The 20,506-nt window shown below is 33.5% G+C and overlaps 2 protein-coding genes and 1 pseudogene across 3 annotated transcripts; all 3 read right to left on the bottom strand.

Moving 5' to 3' along the window:
- On the bottom strand, positions 1 to 3,425 carry LOC110417991 (uncharacterized; annotated as a pseudogene).
- A 3,222-nt stretch (positions 3,426 to 6,647) lies between these two features.
- Positions 6,648 to 9,177, bottom strand: LOC110417592 (omega-hydroxypalmitate O-feruloyl transferase-like). Its single transcript, XM_021430022.1, has 3 exons — positions 9,040 to 9,177; positions 8,346 to 8,822; positions 6,648 to 7,851 (listed from the first exon to the last, which is right to left on the bottom strand). The coding sequence occupies exons 2-3, from the start codon at positions 8,784 to 8,786 to the stop codon at positions 6,991 to 6,993; spliced, it is 1,302 nt and encodes a 433-aa protein (XP_021285697.1). The 5' UTR covers positions 8,787 to 8,822; positions 9,040 to 9,177; the 3' UTR covers positions 6,648 to 6,990.
- Positions 9,178 to 11,095: 1,918 nt separating this feature from the next.
- Positions 11,096 to 17,097, bottom strand: LOC110417591 (DEK domain-containing chromatin-associated protein 1). 2 transcript variants are annotated; one of them, XM_021430020.2, is made up of 11 exons: positions 16,311 to 17,097; positions 16,184 to 16,217; positions 15,272 to 15,351; positions 15,132 to 15,191; positions 14,851 to 14,964; positions 14,686 to 14,766; positions 14,516 to 14,587; positions 12,117 to 12,636; positions 11,840 to 11,937; positions 11,720 to 11,750; positions 11,096 to 11,641 (listed from the first exon to the last, which is right to left on the bottom strand). In XM_021430020.2, exons 1-11 carry the CDS (start codon positions 16,830 to 16,832, stop codon positions 11,472 to 11,474), a joined length of 1,782 nt encoding a protein of 593 aa, XP_021285695.1. In that variant the 5' UTR covers positions 16,833 to 17,097; the 3' UTR covers positions 11,096 to 11,471. The 2 variants fall into 2 exon arrangements, with proteins under 2 accessions (XP_021285695.1, XP_021285696.1); XM_021430021.2 differs by having other exon boundaries at positions 14,851 to 14,961.
- Between the last annotated feature and the right edge of the window lie 3,409 nt (positions 17,098 to 20,506).

The raw sequence follows: 20,506 nt of genomic DNA, 5'->3' as shown, positions 1-20,506 counted from the left end.
CTAAAAACCCGAACATTTCTTGTAATAAACACAGGTTTCGGGAGAGATTATACCATCAGGTGTAGAATGACTTATCTGTGGACAAACTCCACAAGGAATGGAAGCAATAGTTCCTACCTTTTGTTCCCCTCCACAACCTCTCTTACCAATGCATTTATAACAAACTTTCCCAACCGGAATCGAAGCAAACTGTTCCACTACTTTTCTGTTTCCATAACCTCATAATCCGAAACCAAAGCCTTCATAATCTCTTCAATCTGCTGTTTTGACAACTCAATTTGCGAAAGGTTACTCCTCTCAATAGCATCCGTGACCCTTTCCAAAGTAGCAACCTTCAAAACCATAGATCTTCCTCCAACGTTGCTCTTTCAAAACGTTTACATACTCCGTATCAAGGCTTCCTTCTGCATACCACGCCCCACCAGTTACTTCAAATCCAAGGCTCAAACCCCGCAGAGATAAAATGCTTCCTGCTACGGTTTTGATTGGTTTTGACTTGTTTTATGAGATTCTTGGCTAGAAGTGAGTCAAGATATTTGGTAACTAGGTTGTCAGGGAGGTTAATTTGGCGTTTCATGTCTCGTTGGGAGATTCCCATGTCTTGTTTACCTTGGATTACATCCTGAACAAATCGTTCGTGTTCTGTAAGAGAATCAGAAGTGGCACTCGGGCATTTCCTTTTAAGTGCATTAGGCCCTTCGTAATCGACTCATTCTGTAGCTCAATTAACCAGGTAAACTGAACAATATCTGGGAAAATCGATAAAATTGCAAAGGATTGTTGACATATTTGATACTCAATTATATTGAAATTTTCTATTTAACAGGTAAATAAAATTACAATTAGATACTTCGACCTTTATTCCATCAAATATGTTACACATTTTACTTCTTCTATTAATCAAATGAATGAAATGTCTAAAAACACCGAATCATAATGCGCCATGGGTCTAAAAAAATACCATTTCATTTTTTATTTTTAAAATTTTTAATTTTTGAATGATAAAAATCCCTAAAAATTCAAGAAAAAATCCTAAATAACTCATAAAAAAAATTTTAAAAAAGAGAGAGAGTAGGAAATAAAGTAAAGGGAAAGAGAAGAAGGGAGAGAGAGGGAAGGGAGTTGGATGGTGTCGATCTGGCTTGAGATTTGCCTGGAGTCGACCCCCTTCCCTTCCCCTCTCCCCTCCTTTCTTTCTCTCTCTTTTTTTACTCTTCTATATTTCTTTCTTATTAACTTTTAAAAAAAAATCTTTTCTCAAAAATCAAAAATAAAAAACATAATTGACATTTTTTAAACAAATGACAATAGATGTGACATTTATAAGATAGTTGATACGTTTTCATTAATGATTTTGAACATGTCACTTTTTCTAATAACAAAGTTAATAAAACTTGTGATTTGCTTCACGAAATAAAACTTGAAATATCTTATTGTGATTTTTTTTTTCTAGATATCAATTGATAATTTCGTTGTAATTTGAATATCAAATATGTAATTAATCTTTTTTTAATTATAGAACAACGATTTTTGTTTCATGAATAAGCTATTTTTGCACCGGCCAATGTAAATAAACTTACAAGCAACTAACAATGCTTTCAGACCTTAATTAAATTTAGCAAACAGAGAAGCAATCGAATTAAAATAAATCACGACTCAACTAGAAAAATAGGTGAGCCATTATTTACGGCTCGCTATATGTACCTTAAGGAAGTCAATTTGATGGTTAAGGCATTATGACCTAGAGAAAAAAAAAAAAAGCATCTCCTTTTTAAAAACCGAAAGTCCTAAACTCCAGTACTCCTTCCTTAACTAACTGTCAAAAGAGCAGAAATCTTTGCTTTGATTGTTTGGACATGGGAACAATGAGATGTTATTTTGGGTTTAAACAAGGTAATAGAAAACAAGAAATGATAAAAATCAATGGTTTTTTCCTATTGGAAGAAGGAAAATTAAATCAAATATAGCCGCAACCGTTTGCTGGGGTTGGATGTCATGATAATTAACCAATTCCATACTAGGGATTTGTGAGAAGAGAGTTCATTTGGTAGGCAAAAGTCATGCCCATAAGCCTTGACAAAATTGAAAGGACAGGCAACTGGGAGAGAGATTCTCTTCTCATGGTTATGACTTGTGTATTTGGCAAGCCATAACTTGCCAAAAGCTGAGCGGCCCGAATTTATTTTAAGGGCAAACAGCATGTAGTTTACGCTTCAAGATGACATCTCTTGTCATCCTGACATGCGAGAAAACCCACCTGACTATAGGGCTACGTCTCACCCTTTAACCACTTAAGGAGAAGATGGTGCGAATACTGTCTGTCTAGATAGCATCGCTTGGAGATGAATTGATAAGTCGAAAGTGTTGGTCAGCTGTCTTTGATTGGCCCATTATCCACCAGCTATGGTTACTTCAGAAACCACAACTTTGTCTTTTTCGCTTGTAATTTCCACTTCAATGTCATAATTAACAAGGAATTTATTGGCTTTAATCTCTCATGAAGATTATTTGTGTGGGAAAAGTCCGGGAAAAAAGTTGTGCGCAAATTGAATGCTTCCTACTACGGTTGGGTCAAGATATTTGGTCACTAGGTTGTCAGGGAGGTATTAAATATCAAAACCCTTCTTAAGGTTTTCCGCACAAACAGATGTTGCGAGCAACACATTTACTCCACGAACAGGACAAATTTTCTGAATTCAGCGAAATGCATGAAAAATACTTCAACAGAAATTTGTGCTGGCGGCGACTGCTGAGACCAAGTTTTTAGTCTTTATGGGCGATATTTTGTAGTTTTTACACCAATGCAAAAGAGAACAAAATACACTGAAAGGTGATTTTTGATATCTTATAATATAATCACGAATGTAATAATTAAAAAGATAATATTACAACGTTTGATTTATTAAAAAAATATTAAAAAATTTAGTTCACAAGTCATGAATGTAATGTTAATTTTTAAAATTATGTATAAAAATGTAAATTTAATATACTTATATGTTTTTTTATTTGTAAATTGTAATATGATATCATCATTTTTAAATTAATTTTTAATCTTATAGATTTTATCTTTATTTCTTATTATAATTTCATATATTTTAAAACACTATTAAATAGCTTAATATTATCACATTCCATAATACATAGTATATGTTAAAATTCCATCAGGTTTAATTCTTAGTCAATCTAATATATATGTTTTTATAAAGGCATCCAGATAACTATCATTACTGAAAATTAATTACAAAACATTACCAGCAAACAACCCCTCCTTCACATTATCAATCCTACTTATTACATATCCCCTGCCTGTGTTCATCAGACATGGCTTCGCAAGCACCCACCAACCACATGGCATGAAGCACAAAAACCAATGAGCTGTCCAGTCCATAACATGACCATTTCAGAATACCGCCTAGAGCCCGCATTTTAAATCCACCCAGACAAAAACCCAGCAAGTTTTCCAATCCTTTGCCAACTTCAAGCTAGAAGAAGAAGAACCAGAAGGAGGAAGAAGAAACGCAAAACGGGTAGGATTATGTTAAAGGGGATTGCTTTTGTAGTCTCTTTTCACAGTTTCTTTCTTATTTTGTGTTTTTTGATCAGTTGATGTTTCGTGTTGGTCAATACCAATTTGTAAGTTGATTACTTTGATCGTCTTCCACAACAAGTAAGTGGTTTGGATTAAGGATTAAACCACAACAAATTGACATCAGAGCAAACTTTTTCAAAAGCACGTAGTTTTGTTGTTCGTCATCGCTTTCAATAATGCTGGTGGCCGCAAGAGTTTGGCGGCGGGAGTGACGATAAAGGCAGGCTGATGTCAAGAATTTCGATGGCAAAAATGATTTTAGCCTTTGGCGTGTGAATATGGGAGTGATTTTTCTACACCAAGAACTGATGTATGTGTTTAAAAGGCAAAAGTAAGCGGCCGGCGATGTAGCTGCGTCTATCAGAAGAGGTTCTTCGGGAGGCAGTGGGTGAAACGACTCACCATGGCTTATGGAAAAAGCTGGAAGATATTTGTTTGACCAAATCCTTCCCTAATCGGCTTTATCTAAAGCAGAGCGTATATAGGTTTCAAATGAATAAAAGATACATCTGCGAAAGACCATTTTAATTAAGTTGAATAAAGTCATTTTAAATTTGAGGAATATTGAGAATGAAGATCAAGCTATTTTACTCGTGTTTTTTTGTCACTTTTATATGAACTCTTTGTTGTCATCAAGGCGGCTCAATAATTTCAAAATTTTAAAATAAAATATTTAAATCAGACTTTTTTATTTAAATTAAGAAAGAAAAAATTTTAAACTTTGAATAATCAAATTCATATTTTTGATTTGATATATTCAAATATTTATTATAAAATATTAAAATATTTAATTATTATAATTATTTTATATTTTTTAAATAGTTAATATAAAATCAACAATCAAAATTTTTAATTCAAATAAATTAACTATTGTATAAAATAAAGACAACATAATAATATAATATAAACTCTAAATTAAAGTGAAAAAACCTATAAAGATTAAAACAATAGTCCTAATTGTTAAATACTTATTACAAATCGTAAATTAAGCTCATAGCTCTATTAAGATAACAGCATGATAAAATTCATGTATATTCTTTAGAGAAAATATGAAATTAAAAAAAATAACAAATGATGGGAAAAAATTCAAAAGTAGATATTAAAAATTAAAAAAAAATAATTAAAAAGTGATAAAATATTTAAGATTTATTAGATACATAATTAAAGAAATGAGAGAATATGTTATTTTATTAATTATTTTTTACTTTTATATATTTTGAATAGAAAATGAGATAATTAATTCATAAAAATATGAGGTTTTTTCTTTTCAAATTATTTATTAAATATCACAGAATAAATAAATAAATATTTTACTAATTATTATAATTTTTATATATTTTTAATATAATTAATTATATTATTATCATAAAAATATGAGGTTTTTTCAAATTTGAGACCCAGGGCACTTACTTGGGTGCCTTAGCCAAAGGCCAGTCCTGGTTTTCATTGTATTGTATAGGAAAACTTGGACTTCCTTATAGGATGCCAAAACTTCTTTCTACTCGAAAGAGTTTAAAAACAAGGACAATAATGTTAGCGATGGCCATGGGCAGTAATGCAAGGGAAGATTAGGAACGAGTGGTGATCGAGGTTGAGACTAAATGTAAGTTCTATTCAAAAGGGGAGGTTACGTGCTTCAAGTGTGGATCTTTTCAAAAGTGACCCTTGCAGGCCTTGCATATGTAGTTTTCATTATCTTATTTTTACGTGTTACTTAATCGTAACATTAGTTCATTTTTTTTATTAAAAGTATTTATGACATTAATAACTTTTAAATTTAAGGATGAGAAGTTCTTTTTCTTCCGTCATCTTTGAAAATTATCACCACTAAACTAATTTAATTTTATAAAATCAAAAGTCAATTCTCTTAATGTTTCACTTGTAACAGTCATTATTAATATAAAATTACACAAAACACATAGAGTAATAAAATGATTTCAAAACATGTATATATAGTATCATCTTAAGATTTTACTCACCCCATTAATAATATACAAAAAAATTACAGAAGATAAATTCTAAGAATATAATGATATCCAATGATTGATTGTGTTTTGTATTTACAAAATTAATTTATTTAATATTCACTAGTATATAGCAAAATTGTCAAAATTTTATAATTTTTTTTAAATAAAATAGCATAGAAAAACATCAAAAAAATATGGGAAAATAAAATATTATTAATATTAGTTGGGTATAGTGCAATTAGTTGAGTCGAAGAAAATAAGGAATATCCGTCTTCTGCCATGATTGAACGCGGTTGGCCTGATCATGGCGGGATCACATAGAACTGGTTAATGTAAATATGACACTGACACCTAGCAGTTGCAGGTCCTTCTCAGCCTTTGAATACAGCTTTTATAAGCAGTTCGCATTAGTTAGCAGTAAAATCAAATCCAAGAAGGTGGGTTTTGCCCGCTCTGTACCCTCCTTGTAACTGATATGTTTTTTCAACTTTTATGGCTGATGGCCTTGTCCCTTTGCGGCTACTGAATGTGTTGCAATCCACATTTCTCCTCCTGCAAAATGATGAAGATTGGAGATATCTATTACATCACCAATAAGTTCATTTAATTTATGGGATTGCCTTCTTTTCTGTGTAAGAAAAGGAGAAAAGGCGAGTTTGATTTTTCATGGCAATTATTAATATCTTGGTACCCACCTGGCTCAATGATTGATATCTTGCAGAGTTTATGGATAGAGGAAAAGGTGTTTGAAAAGGATTAATTGATCGATCCCAATGAGAAGTGTGAGGTTTAAGACTTCAAACATTCGCTTTCAATATTATTTTTACCTTCAGGTCACATGAGCATATGTATGCTTAAATGATTAGGCATTTTTTATGTGCAAATTTATTTCTTCTTTTTTTTTTTTATCGCCTGATTGGAAATAAGGCAATTGGAGAAAATATATGCTCCTAGAGACTGCATTTTCTCATAGTTCAATCACAAAGCTAATTTTCTTTGACACCATTAAGTTTTTATGTCGAAGGGCCTCTTCAGGCTCTCTAATTATTCCAATATGGTATTAATTCTTACTTTCGATATGCGAACATGACTGAAAGAAACAATACAGACGCCCATTTAACTAAGAACCGCACAGCACATAACCTATATGACTCAGACTCTAGCTGATCTGAGGTTATTTTTGTTCTTGAATTTAGGAACACTACTGGCATAAGGCCTTAGAAACGAATGCAAGTATACATCTGGACACAGAGTTGCAGCCTCATGGTCTTAATGTTCGTAGCAGCATAATCCATCCTCCAGTTAGGAAATGAACTATTATGGTACTTGCTTCTTCACCAACACTAAATTCCCCAGACATTAAGTCAAAGCATCAACAAAAGAACCTGGAAAATATGTCTTAGCTGTACTCGACAGAACAAATCCTCTGACTGCTTAAATCTGCATTAGTTCTTCAAAGATATTCATTGCAGAAGCTGGCAATCCCAAAAGCAAATTAATGCTTTTCTTAACTTTCTGATGAGGCAGGAAAAGAATAACTGGCTTTTCTGGCAAAGCTACTGGGCCCGAAGAAATAGTGTCTCCCCACCCAAAGTCTATTGTGTGGAAAGATAGCTTGGCCCAACTTGTAAGCAGAACAGTTCCAGCCAAAGAAGGCCTTGCTCTTGTTACTTCAAAATAGTCAATGGCCGATCGCATATAGCTGTCTGTAGCCAATCCAACCGCCTGTTGAATTAATCCCACCGCGAAGGACAACGGCTTCTCAATTAACTCGCCAGCAGTAACTATTGAGTTCGTTAACACAATCCCGTTACCAGCGTAGCCTTGAGGTAATGGAGGGATAAATCTTTTCCGTCCATCAACAGCAAAGAGGAGCTTAGTCAGTTGCTCGGGCAGCAAGTTTAATGCTTGGCACCGAGCTCTCCAGGCAAAGCCTGCTAGGACTTCAAATGTTGTGCACTGGGATACAACTCCATCTTCCGTGGCTTTTTCCTTGAGCTGTCTGTGCTTTTCTGGGTCAAAAAGGAATGACCTATAGAGCATTTCTTCTTCTTCATAGAGCTTGCTTGTGTTTGATATATCTTCAATCTCATCAAATTCGTGGTGTGAAAATTCTATTTTAGGTGGGATGCGGGCTTTCAGTATGCCTCTATCTAAAAATGGAGGGATCTTTAAGGGCAAGCCTCCGGCAACTTCACCCCACCCGTTCACGAATTCCATAGCACTAATTCCATCCAGCATACAATGGTTCATGCTCAGCCCAAGAGCAAATCCTCCACACTTGAATTTAGTCACCTGGATAGGCAAAAGTATGATCACTTACTTTTCTTGAAAGAATGGAACCGGTTTTATTCGGAAAAAGAAGGATATAAAAGTTCAAATAGCACTAGCTTTTATATAGTCTAGAGAACGCAGGAAGGGAGTAATATAAAAAAAAAAAAAAACAAAGCATGCAATTAAAAGAACTCAAAGAGGAGCACTTGGTCTTAACTCAAATGGTGCTACAATAAAAAAATAAATAAATAACTCAAAAATAAGATACTTTCAACAACTACTTAAGACAAAAGAGCCCAGGACCAAATGGATGTTGAAAGTACTATTCAATCGATCAGCTTCTGTCTCTGTCCCTCTTCTTTTCCCTACTTCTCCCAAATACTTAAAGGCACTTCAGATGAGACAAAGTACAGCACACATCACTATTAAAATTAATAAGTTTTACATACCAAACCGAAGGATCACTTGGACATGCAAGATAGACAACAAACAGAAGAGTCATGGAATTTTCAAACCTGAATCACCAAAAGAGGTATCTCAAGTAAATTTTGAGCACCAGGAATCTCATAAACCAACTTTCCAAGAGTAACAGGATCAGGCTTTGTTATGTCTCCAATGTCCTCTAGCCCACAATTAGCTTCAGCCTCAACGAAGACAGCGCCCTCCTCAGTGCAGTCCACTATGAGCTTTCCTTCCGAGCTGATTGTTAGTCGCCCAGCAAGTGGATAATGGTAAACAAGGATCTTTGACAACCCATTCTTTACTACTTCCACAGCATCCTCATTTCCTCTGGACTCCGACCTAAAGAAGTAAACAGTACGAACGATCACTGCAATGTTTTGGTCAAGGTTTGAGAGGTAGTAGAGACCCTTCTCTCTCTCTTCTGCTGGAAGAACCCGACTTGGTTCTCCTTGCTTAACGCTAAATTCAAAGGTACCATCGCTAACATCCGCCATTTGAATATGCTCCTCAGAAACCAAACCTAATCACAACTGAAAGAAAGCTGACGTTGTCATAAAAGTTAAGCAAAAAATAATAAAAAGAACTGTCACAAGTTGCCCTTCTAGTTGTATCGTTGCTTGCAATCAAGTGGGACATGAATGGCTTAAAAAGCTTCTTGAGTGTATGACAGAAATCACACAACAAACAGACCATGAGCAATTTAGTTGATATATTGAGTTAGAATCAAATTAATTACTGAAAACATACCTGAGAACCGAAATTAAGGACTATGAAGCAGCAATGCAACTGATATTTGCATGTTCCTTTGCTTTGCAGTGGAAGTTATATAGGAAAAGCGTGAGCAGACAATGTTGACAAAGTCTTACGATATGAAAGGGACAGTTGCTAATGGCAGTGGAGAAATGGTTCATACGAGTCAAGTCCCTAGAATTGAAGAAACTCATTAAAAGAGAGAAAGACAGAAAGATCTACATATCCCTGGATTCCATTTTGGACATGGAACTTTTTTACAGACTGAACTAAAGACATTTGAGATGTGGTAGGCCACTGGTCCATACACCAAAACATTACCAGCCAGGAAGTCTGGCGTGAGAGGGAAGAGAGACCACGGGGTTGGTTGGTTTTGTTGGCTTCCATTAGTAGGTCACTTGATGAAATTTTATCACTGAATTTACATCTTGATCTAACTAAAATTTAAGAGTGAAAATCACATGCCGGTTTCCTTAATTTCCTGCTCGACTCTATACGTTATTGCAAATCAAGAGATACGTGTTATGATCATGATCAGACTATGGGATTTCAGTGCGTATTATAGCCAATAAACCATAACACACGAAAACCTCCATCCTTTGCCCAAGCCGCCCTTCCAAAATCATCAATAATGCATGGTTCCTTGATGAATAGCCTTTCCCATATAATAAAGTTTCAAAAACAAATGCACCGATTTAATCAAAGTCATGAATAATCTTAGCGGGGGGCAAGCAACATCAGAAGGTTATATCTTTGCATCTGCTTGTCAAGAAATGGCATGTGGGGAATGTTGATGTTCTAGCTTGCAAGAAACAGAACTTTATGTGACGCTTATCCTTTGGATTTGCTTGCATTGCATAGAATCCATTAATCTAATACTGGAAACAAATTTTAAATGCTTGTTAGTTCAAATACTTCAATCAGAACTTTTAAGTAGAAAAGTTTCATAGTCTTTAATCAAAATCTTCTCCTGTTTAACAAGTATTTTTTAAACAGTAAAGGCCAAGTCAAAAGGACTACGGTGCATACCTCTCAAGAAAATTCAATCCTTAAATTGCAGCAAGCAAACTTTTACTAAAAAACAATTAATGTTCACTAGGAGAAACCTGGAAATCTTAATTAGATTTAAGTATATATTCTGATCGCACCAAATTAGACTGCCAACTTCGGGTATCAAATTGAGGAGGAATTAAAAATGATATCATTCAGAAAGACTCTGTCCTCTCGCCAAACAGATAAGGAGCACAGAAGAGTAAGCTTTGCAGGGACGAACAGGTGAGACAATGCAGACATGCAATGCACAAGTTCAGTCTCTAATAAAACTGCCTCCATTAATTTTAATGACCTTTCAAACGGCTTGTTCGGACGAAATCGCCAACACAGAATCTCACAACCGACATGCATCAACAATTGTGACATAATTTTGTAAAAGGCATATACCCTACGGGGCCTATTCCAGCATCATAACTAAATCTCCAAGCATATATGATAAATCACTGTACATCTCTTAATAGGCAACAGCAAACATGAGATCTTTCTTATAGCTAAATCTGTTGCTTCAATCTTTTGTCCTGAGCTGCCGGCTGCTGGAGATGACACAGCTTTTTCCGTTCCTTGTCAAATTGGCGTTACTCTTATTGGTTATCAACATGACACCATTCAATTGCTGCTGCAGAATTTTATGCTACAATCCTCTCTTTGTCACTACTTGAACTGAAATTAGAGAAGAGTTGGAAGGATTCGATTTCCACTAAAGAATGCCAATTTGGGGAATAGATTGCACTGCTTGTATTTTTCCCCGCCAAAATGCAGCTAGTGAAAGTGGAGATCCTCCATTAGGAATTGTAGTAAGAGTTATGAGAAAAGGCTACCCTTGCTCTGAGTTACCATGGACGATTGATCATGATATACGAGGAATAAATTTAGATCATCAATGCTTGGATGAGTCGCAGTGGATCAATGCTCCGTTCCTCTTAAAAATGCCATGGCATCTGGGTGGAGGAAGAACGTAAGTTTTTATGCTTGCACTTATTTCTGATTAAAACAAAACTGATTCATCCAAAAAGTCTGACAAATCTTGTAAACTGCACCAAATTTACTACAAGAAAAGCATTCACTGGTCAATTCTAACTAAACAGTTAAATACAGCTTAAAAATATTTCAACAAAAAAATAAACCTAGAAAGGGGGACGACGCCAGAAAACAAAAAACTAAAAAAATGTAAATTGAGGCCAGGCCAGGCCAGCAACAAGGTACTACAAAAGAGTCACTAACTCATATGGTACAATCCCACCTATTGAACATCTAAAATGACTACTCCAATTTATAATTTCTGCGAATTACAAATGAAATCCCACAGGGGGAGATAAATTACCGATGGCTGCACATATCTCACATGTTCTACATGATCATATGATCCCTTAAGTGAACTAATCATCATCATCCCCATCCCCATCTTTACCAGCTTCTCCACCTGTATCAGCATTCTCCTCACTTTCCTCCCCTTCCTCATCCTCATCAGACATGTTATTTATCACATCAGTAATAATATCCTTCACCTCAGCTTTCCTGTGCATCAAATCCAGATCAAAGTGCGCACCTGACATAAACCAAATCTCACAATTAGTCAAATCTAAATATCAAATATTCTAACCTAAATAACTAGAGGTAATCATACCAAGTTGCCGAAGAATATCAGATAATGTTGCCTGCATCACAAACAGGAAAAATTTTAGCACTCTAGTATTCATTTTAATCATTTCCATCTCCAACATATGGAAAAAAAGACAGTACTTACAGTGTTGAAGTCCACTTCTTTTAGAATATCTACCACTACATCATGAATCTCTTCTCTGGTAGGCTCTGCTTTAGGCTTCTTGGAACTTTTGCCTCTACCTGTAATAGCAAATACTCAACACGTGAGCATCAAAATCAATAACACAAAACCACATAAAATATGCCTAGCCTAGAAACTCTTTTTATGGTATCCACACAAACAAATCCAAATCTGAGAGACATCTTCCAAACAAGCTTGAGTAGACATGCACAACAATAGCATAGATAGAGAAATCTACCTTGAGTCTTGGCAGAAACCTTTGCAGGTGACTTGTTTGTTTCCCTCTTGCCAGCAACCTTGTCCTTGGTGGAAAAGCTTCCATCCTTCAAGCTTTCCTTTTCAACTTTCTGTTTTTTTGACACAGAACCCTTTGATTTGGAGCCCGAAGTCCCATCAACATCACTAGAAACTTGTTTTGAAGTTGATCCAGAAGATCTTTTGCTAGGTTTTGAAGGACTTTTCACAGATTTTGCAGGTGTTACCTTCCTTCCAGATGTAGATTTATCCTTGCCTTTTGATTCTGGACTCTCCTTTGCAATCTTTTTTGAAGTGCTTTTGTTGCTTGACTTCTTGGGTTCATCTTCTTCCTCTGATTTAGTATCTTCATCATCACTCTCTTCTTTTGGTATAATGTCAGCATTGTCTTCATGAGAATCACCCTTAGTGTCAAGGGATTCAACTTTATCATCATCCTCATCTTCTTCCTCAGCTTTGGGTGAACGCTTACGCTTTTCCCCACCTTGGCTTGTTCTTCGCTTCTGTAGAGCGAAATTGGAAACCAAATAACAACTCAACCATTAAGCACTCTCAGCCACCAAAAATGTCATACAGATTAAACATGGATAGATACAAGGAAACAGACATATTGGAGAGAAAAGTTATCATTCTCTCACACTGCAGTTGCCATCCACATTATCAACACATCCTTATTTTAGACAGATATGTGAGACTGCAATCAATATTCCCCCAACAAAAACCAAATTAAGAACTTACTAAAACTACATTTATGAACAACACAGGTTGGGAACTTGGACAGTGGAAAGACCAATGGGATATAAACCTCAAACTGTTTGGCTGTAGCAAATGCATACATGCAACAACAAACTAAACCCTTATTTGGTCATTATTTCTACTTGCATTATGATTTCTTAAAAGTTTCTACAAGCAAACCTTCCATTCCAAAATGAAGGTTCAATTTCCAAACAGCACAAAGTTTCTAAAAGCAAAACAAATACTCCTTCCATTCTAATTGAATGTCCATTTTCAAAAACAAGGACATTGACAATGACTCTAAAGATAAACAGAAACAAAGGAAAGAACAAATCAATCAAACAAATTTTATGAAAGCCATGTAAACTGCTTCAGTATTCTCTTCAAAGTAGTTCCAAAATTTATGACAAAGAACTGATATAATGTGAAAATGCCATCTTCGTGCTTCCCAAATTGCAGTGACTAATCAGTTATCCTAAAGTATCCATGTCAGACACATACACAACAATGGAGTTCAGTATCATGTGGTAACCCTCCAAACATAGAAAAAACTTTGAAAAAACTAAACATGCTTCTCTTGGACACTTACAAGTGCCAACATCATGCTCAAAGTGCAATCAGCATAGTTAATTCTTATCAAAGTGAAATTCTGATCACAAACCTTAGAAAGATTACCATTAACAAATAATAAAATTCAGGAGAAAAAGATGCCACAGAGAAACTAATCACAATAACTAAAAGCCAAAGATAACACTTGCTGGGTACCAACAAAAACACATAGGAACCACAATCCATTAAAGATAACTCACAAAACATCATGTGAATGAATAAGGCATCTTTTGTACTGAATCCACAAATATTCAAGGAAAAATTTATATTAAAAAATCTCTTAAACTTGCAAATAAACCACCAAAATTTTTTCTAAACAGGATAAAATGGGATACAGAAGAATCAAAAACATGGTAACATGGAATGAGCACAAAACCAAAATGACACATTGACAAACTTCATGAATAAATCACAGAAAAAATTCTCCATGACCAGACAAAATCAGAAATCAATACATGATATAGAATGGTTATCACAACTCCATTAATAATACAAAACACAGAAATAAAAAATAGACAATACATACACAGGGACCACTAATAGTGGCAAGATAAAAAAGACTAAATTGGAATGCAAATTCAAGTCTTGAGAGCACCAACTTTGATCAGCCTAAATCAATTAATGACCCTTATGAAACTTCATTCTAATTGACAACACAACCAATTTTATCAACTTTAATATAGCAATAACAAATGATCAGTTTGATGATATCACATTAGCCTATTCTATAAAGAACCTTATAGGTGTGAAGAGCACTTTAGCACCCCAAGCATAAATCATTTGTAGTTATGGCTAACAAACACCAACATTAACCACATCACACTGATCAAAAGAATTTAACTCAAACACTGAAGAGGAGGCAAAAATCATGCACAATAAACAAATTTTAACAAAGATAAGATGGAATCAATAAAATTAAAAATACAAAATTGCAGTACAATACATTCAGAAACAAGTACTAGTCCATGATGAAGATGTATAATAAGTAGACAACAAAAAAATAAATATCAATATGGGTCACCAACAAAGAAGACAAACCTTGGCTGATGTATCTGATGCTTCCCCTGAACTGATGTTTTTACTTGGTGTAGCTTTACGCTTTTTACCTTTCTGAAACAAGATGAATAAGAATCCTGTTCACTCTCACCCTGACAGTTAACATGGCAAATATTCCATAACATGTAAAAGACTATGAAATAACATAGCACCTGTTCCTTGTCAGCAAGTAGAACATCAGTTGTAGCATGGGGAGATTCCAGAAATTCCAACAATTTGGCAGAGACTTCCTCCTGAAAAAACAAATGAGTTATTTTCCAAATAAACAAGTCAAATTACTACTCAAACAACATTACAAGTATATATTTCTTACTGACCTTTTTTACAGTGGCCCTCGTTATTGGAATATTCAGCAAATCACAGAAATCAACCAATTTTTCTTTAACACATTTGTCAAGTTTTTCCTTTACTTTGGATTTTTGTTTTTCCTGCTGAAAATATGAGACAATGGGCATTAAGAAGGTCTCACTTAATGAATAATAGCTTACACACAAAGTCAAGCATCATCTTCAATTAAACCTACTTTTACTAAATGCAATAAGAGAACCACCCAGGTCAGCAGCAGAAAAAAAAATGAATATTAGATCAAAGAAAATACCTCATTCTCAGCCCAAACAAAACCTGAAAATTGGCCAATGTTTCTCTTCAAACCGTGAGGCTGTAAAATTTTTTGAAAGAAGTATACAATTAGCACATAAAAAAGAATCATGAAACAACAAGACAAGATAACTTGACTACCTTTGCTTTCTTTCCAAAAAGTATCATATGAAGCATCTGCAGATTGTCATCAGGTTTTCTCTTCGACAACTTGAAAGCCACTGAAACAGTTTACAATATCAGAGAAAAAATAGGCCAGACTCTGCAGTAACAATAAAGTCGAACAAACACAAACAAGACTACATTAAATAAAATGCCATCACAACAACAGGACTAAAATCTGTTTGTCCTCCAAGACAATCTTGAGGGTCAAATATCAGATGAAAACTGCAAGAGGTAAGCAGCAAGAACTAAATGTTAAAATATTCAACTACTACCATATTTTCTATTACCTTCACAAGCAATTCAAGCATGTATAAAACACCAACTAAGCACTGCAATCCATAACGAAATTATTGGCATCAACTCCTGATACCCAGAAAATAAGAACAAAGACAAATAATTGCAAGCATCATCAGCAAGTACGGAACACACTATCATAAAAGTTCCAAAAACCTTACAGCCATCTTATGTTCACAAAATTTAAAAGATCAGCATTTCACCCAACATTTCCTCCATTTCAATCTCCTAATAGTACTTATCCAAGCTCAAAGACAGTCAAAATGGCCAAATTGCACATAGCAACAGTGTAACTGTAGTTTTAGTACTGGCAAGAATGCTATTATTCACATTAGCATTGAGAGACTTTATGGAGACTGATCTTTCCAATGCATAATAAGTATAACCGAGTGTTAAATTGCTTATAGCATCCAACAAAACGTATACCCCACAAATGGTGTAAAGTACTGAATTTAACCAAGTTCCAAGTTGTACTATATTTATCACCTTGACTATATTACATTACAAGTCATCCATAATTGAATAAAGAATACAAGCACTATCAAATTCCATGAACCTTAATAAAAACATTTAAGATAGAAAAAAAATCCTTACCATTTGGAATATCTTTAAGCTGTGTACCGCGACCCTGAAGCAACACATAATTAAAAAAATTCAAAACACAGAAACAAGAAAATGGAGAAAACAACTAATAAAACCTTAACCCAAAAAAAAAAAATACCTTTTCAATTGACAAAGGTTTGCCAGATGAAGACCTGGCAACGGAAGGAGCTGAATATCTCTCCACCACTTTCCTTTCCCTCGTAGGCCTATCGCTACTCGGCGTCACAGGCCCTTTCTTCTCGGCCGATTCCTGACTCGCTTTCTTGTTTTCAGACGATTGTCGACTCGGTTTCTTAGACTCAGTTGGCTCCTTCCTGGAGCTTCGCTTTCGACTACTCCCTTTCGATTTCTTACTCCCTTCCTCTTCCTTCACTTCTTCCTCCTTAGTCTCCTCAGCTTTCTCTTCTTTCTCCTCTTTTTTCTCTTCCTCTTTTTCCTCCTCTTTTTCTCCCTCTTGGTCGTCAAGTTCCTTCTTTTCCTCCCTTTCCCGAGAAACTTGTTTGTCGAAAACCTCCTTGCTTTCCTCCTCTTTTTCTTCCTCTTTCTCTTTGTCTTCCTTAACCTCCTCTTTAGCGTTAACTGGAGCAGCCTCCTCCTCCTCCTCCTCTGGTTTCTTCTCTTCTAGGGTTTCCGTCGCCATAGAAACCACCAATCAAACAGCAAAAGTCAGTTTTTTTTCCCTAAACCCTAAAATTGAAGGGAACCCTAGAAGATCGAGAGAGTAGAAAGAGTAGAGTAAAGAGTAAGAGAGCAGCTCTGTGCAACCAAAAAAAACACGTCTTTGATGTTTTGACTTTTTTGGGGGCGGGGGGAGAGAGAGAGAGATTGGAATTGGGGAATTTGGGGGGCAAATTTGAGATAAGCAAAACTTTTCCTAGGGCGCGGGAGGGAGGTGAGGGGAGAAGAAGGGGGAGGAACGAGCGGGCAACAAAAAAATAATTTTGGGGGAGAGCGGGATTTGTTTTTTCCTTTTTCTTTTACCATGCCATTTGCATCGCGGCAAAACCTGAAATTTTGTGGAGCCAAAAACGAATCCGCATTTTTACGATTTCCCTTGCTGCTGCTACTGCCTACATTCACCCACTTGCTGTGCCTGCTGTGCACTTGACACCTGTCACTTTTTATTCTTTTACCCTGTAAGGAGTAAAGTAAAACTGTAAAAAGTAAAACAGACAATTAATTTCCTTTTCTGTAAACACGAAACAACATTTGCGGTCCAGACTTCTGCAAATTGTTTAGCTTATGTGATCAACTTACAAATCCTTTCGCAAATCTTGCTTGGTATGCTACAGTTTTCAAAGCGTAAAACTCCTTCATATCTTGGCGCTTTGCGTATTCAAGAATTCAAAGACGGATACATAAGAAAAGCTGTATGCTTATAAATTGTTTGGCTTTGTCTTTTTTAATTTAAAATTTATTATAAATTTTGTATAAAAAATAATACCATTCCCCCTTTATTACTTTCACATTTTTATTCCGTTGTTTAGTTGCATTTTACAAGAATGGCTGTTCCCTAAAAAAAAAAAGGCTTAACCATTCCTCTTCCTCCCCTTATTATTAGCCATTCCATGCGATGAAATAGGGAAAAAATATAATTGGATGAAAATATCCCTATTTAATATATTTTCTTTCTTTTCTTTTCTCTCTTATTGATGTTTGATAAAAATAAAAATTAAAAGGTTAAAAAATGAAAAGTAGGAATAGAGAGAAATATTCAAATAATTAAAATTAAAAATTATATAATTAATTTGAAAACAAATTATTTAATAATTTAATAACAAATTAAAATATTAATCACTTATATTAATAATTTAATAATAAATTATTGATGTTTAATGAAAATAGAATTTATTTTTATTTTTTATGAAAATAAATTTTATTATAATAAAAAATAATTTTATCATTTTATCATTTATTCATTGATTATTCTAAAGTTATTCCCACCAACCAAACTTTAAAATAAGGCATAATAATAATTCCTATCCTATTCCATTCCATCAACCCAATTACTTAATAATAATTATATTTTATTCCTTCTTTATTATATTTACACATAATAAATCAAAGCAGAATAAATTTATTTTAAATTTATACTTGATTTTAAATGTTAAAATCAAAAAAATCTACATAAGTCTTTTTTTCATATAAAAATGAAATAGCTTTACGACTTTATATAATAATAATATTATTATATTTTTATTAATTTAGCAAGCAATTAAACTATAATATTTCAATTTTCAAAGAAAGAAATGACAAGAAGGAATAATATGTTTGACATTAAAATCTTTTTTAGTAACAATGAGAAAAAATTTTAAATAATACTTAAATGTAACTTCGAATTTCAATTTTTTTTTAATTTTTGTAAGAACAAAAAAAATCACAGATTTTATTATTTTGCTGTTAAGTTTTTGTTTTTTTTTTATTTTTTAGTAATTAAAAAAAAAGAGTCTAGGAAGAAGAAATCACAATTTACCTTGAAAAATGGTGATTTGTAGAAGGAGAAAGAGGGAGATCGATTGAAATAGAGAATAATATTTTTTGAAAATTTGACTTATTTTAAAAAGAACGTTTGTCTCCATCTATAAGTTTTTTTTAAAATTTTGTTCTTTAAAAATACTGATATTTTTAAAAACTCCACAATTTTATTGGACTTACCTTCTATTTTAAGATATAAATAAATTTTAAAAAAAATATAGGCGCTTAACACAAAATTGGCTCAGGCTTCTCAAGCTGGATTGGGGGTTCTGGACCTGACCATTGAGAAATTTAATCTGAACCTATAAAGCCTCTTGTTCTGTAGACGACCCAACCCAACCCAACTCTATTCAAGCTGGGTCTTGGGTCCAAGCTTTCTTTTCCACATTTTAAACAATTTAATTGAAATACTTTAAAAATAAAAAATCTCTTTTTATCTTTTCAAATTCAATTTGACTCTTTGTATATTTTGAAATTTTCATTTAAGATCGTTTAGTAATCGTATAATAACTTAAATATTTTTCTATGTAAAACATTGTGGTCAAAAATATAATTTTTTTGTTATTTTGTGTTGTCAGACTTCATGCCAACTCACAAATTAAAATTTTAATATTTATTATATGTTACGATTTCAAAAAAAAAAAAAGCATTGGCACATGACAATCACATCACAAGCTTCGACTTATTCTTCCCTACTTACGAATATACTATTGACAAATAATATTATAAGAACCTGGTAGCTGTCGCCCACTCATTCACTCTCGCCATTCCTCTTTTTGAATTGGAATGTGAAAGAATGACATTGTGACCGATTAAACCCCCATTATGCATATAATATTGACGAATATAAAATCCAAAGTTTTATTCCAAAAGCATCAATACATCACTTTTAAGTGGTGTAAATAAATTAAATTAGCTTAAAAAAGTTGATGATTGTTGCAAGATAAGATAGACTTGTATCTCTCGTAAAAAGATTAAGGTATAATATCTACAAAAAATTTTAAATTATTTTAAAATTTTAAATAAATTTTTATTATTTTATTACATTTAAAAAAATTAAATATTTTTATTATTCAAATCGATGTTACTTGATATTTGAATTTACAAAAAAGTAAGAAAAATAAAACACAAGAAAATAGTTTGTGAAATGGAATAAAGTAGGAACGAAATAATCATTTTGTAAAAATAAAATAAGAGATAAATAGTTATTATGTAATTTTTTTTTAAATCAATTATTATATAATTTGGTTGATGAGAATGGAATAGGATAGAATTTATTATTATAAATTATTTTAATATTTAGTTGGTAAGAATTTAAATATTAATATTATTATTTTATTTTAAATTTAATTTTAAAAATTTTTAAAAATATTTAAAATTTAAATTTAAAATATTATTTTTTTATAATTTATAATTAAAACTCAAACTTTTTTATTTAAATTTATTTTATTTTTTTCTTTCTTGTCGGTCAATTATTGGAGATGTGATTGACATGAAGTAGCACCAATATGTACTCACGGTCGAATTTGACGCTTTTAGGTCCCGATTTAGCTGAGGAGCTTCGGATTGGCGGTTCTTGCGACCTACTCTGGCTATGAAAGCATGATTCCACTTGTCACCGCCATCGTCCTTTGCAGTGGAGGAAATTTAGCAAGAAAAAGGGGGAGGCAATTGGGTAGAAAGAGTACAAAATTGTGAAAAATAAATAAATTATATTTTATATTATTATTTTTAAAATTAATAAAAGATATTTTTATCTATTAATATATTTAATCTATTCCTTATCTCTCAAAATAGCCATTATTGTCAATGACCATTCCTCGTAGCCAAATAAAGTTT

The sequence above is a fragment of the Theobroma umbraticum genome, unplaced genomic scaffold (assembly GCF_002168275.2).
Source record: "Theobroma umbraticum cultivar Fairchild unplaced genomic scaffold, ASM216827v3 scaffold_50.0, whole genome shotgun sequence".
NCBI classification, from domain to species: Eukaryota; Viridiplantae; Streptophyta; class Magnoliopsida; order Malvales; family Malvaceae; genus Theobroma; species Theobroma umbraticum.
Note: the sequence above shows the minus strand (reverse complement) of the source record. Positions and strands in the feature narration are given on the sequence as shown.

Bases quoted from the DNA above. Each gene is read 5' to 3' on its own strand.
- LOC110417592 (XM_021430022.1), bottom strand. From the start codon at position 8,786: ATGGCGGATGTTAGCGATGGTACCTTTGAATTTAGCGTTAAGCAAGGA. The intron at 7,852-8,345 runs GTTTGAAAATTC...TTGCCTATCCAG, and splicing joins TACCTCTTTTGGTGATTCAG to GTGACTAAATTCAAGTGTGG.
- LOC110417591 (XM_021430020.2), bottom strand. From the start codon at position 16,832: ATGGCGACGGAAACCCTAGAAGAGAAGAAACCAGAGGAGGAGGAGGAG. The intron at 16,218-16,310 runs GTATTTTTTTTT...GTGTTGCTTCAG, and splicing joins AACCTTTGTCAATTGAAAAG to GGTCGCGGTACACAGCTTAA. The intron at 15,352-16,183 runs GTAAGGATTTTT...AAACTGTTTCAG, and splicing joins GCTTAAAGATATTCCAAATG to TGGCTTTCAAGTTGTCGAAG.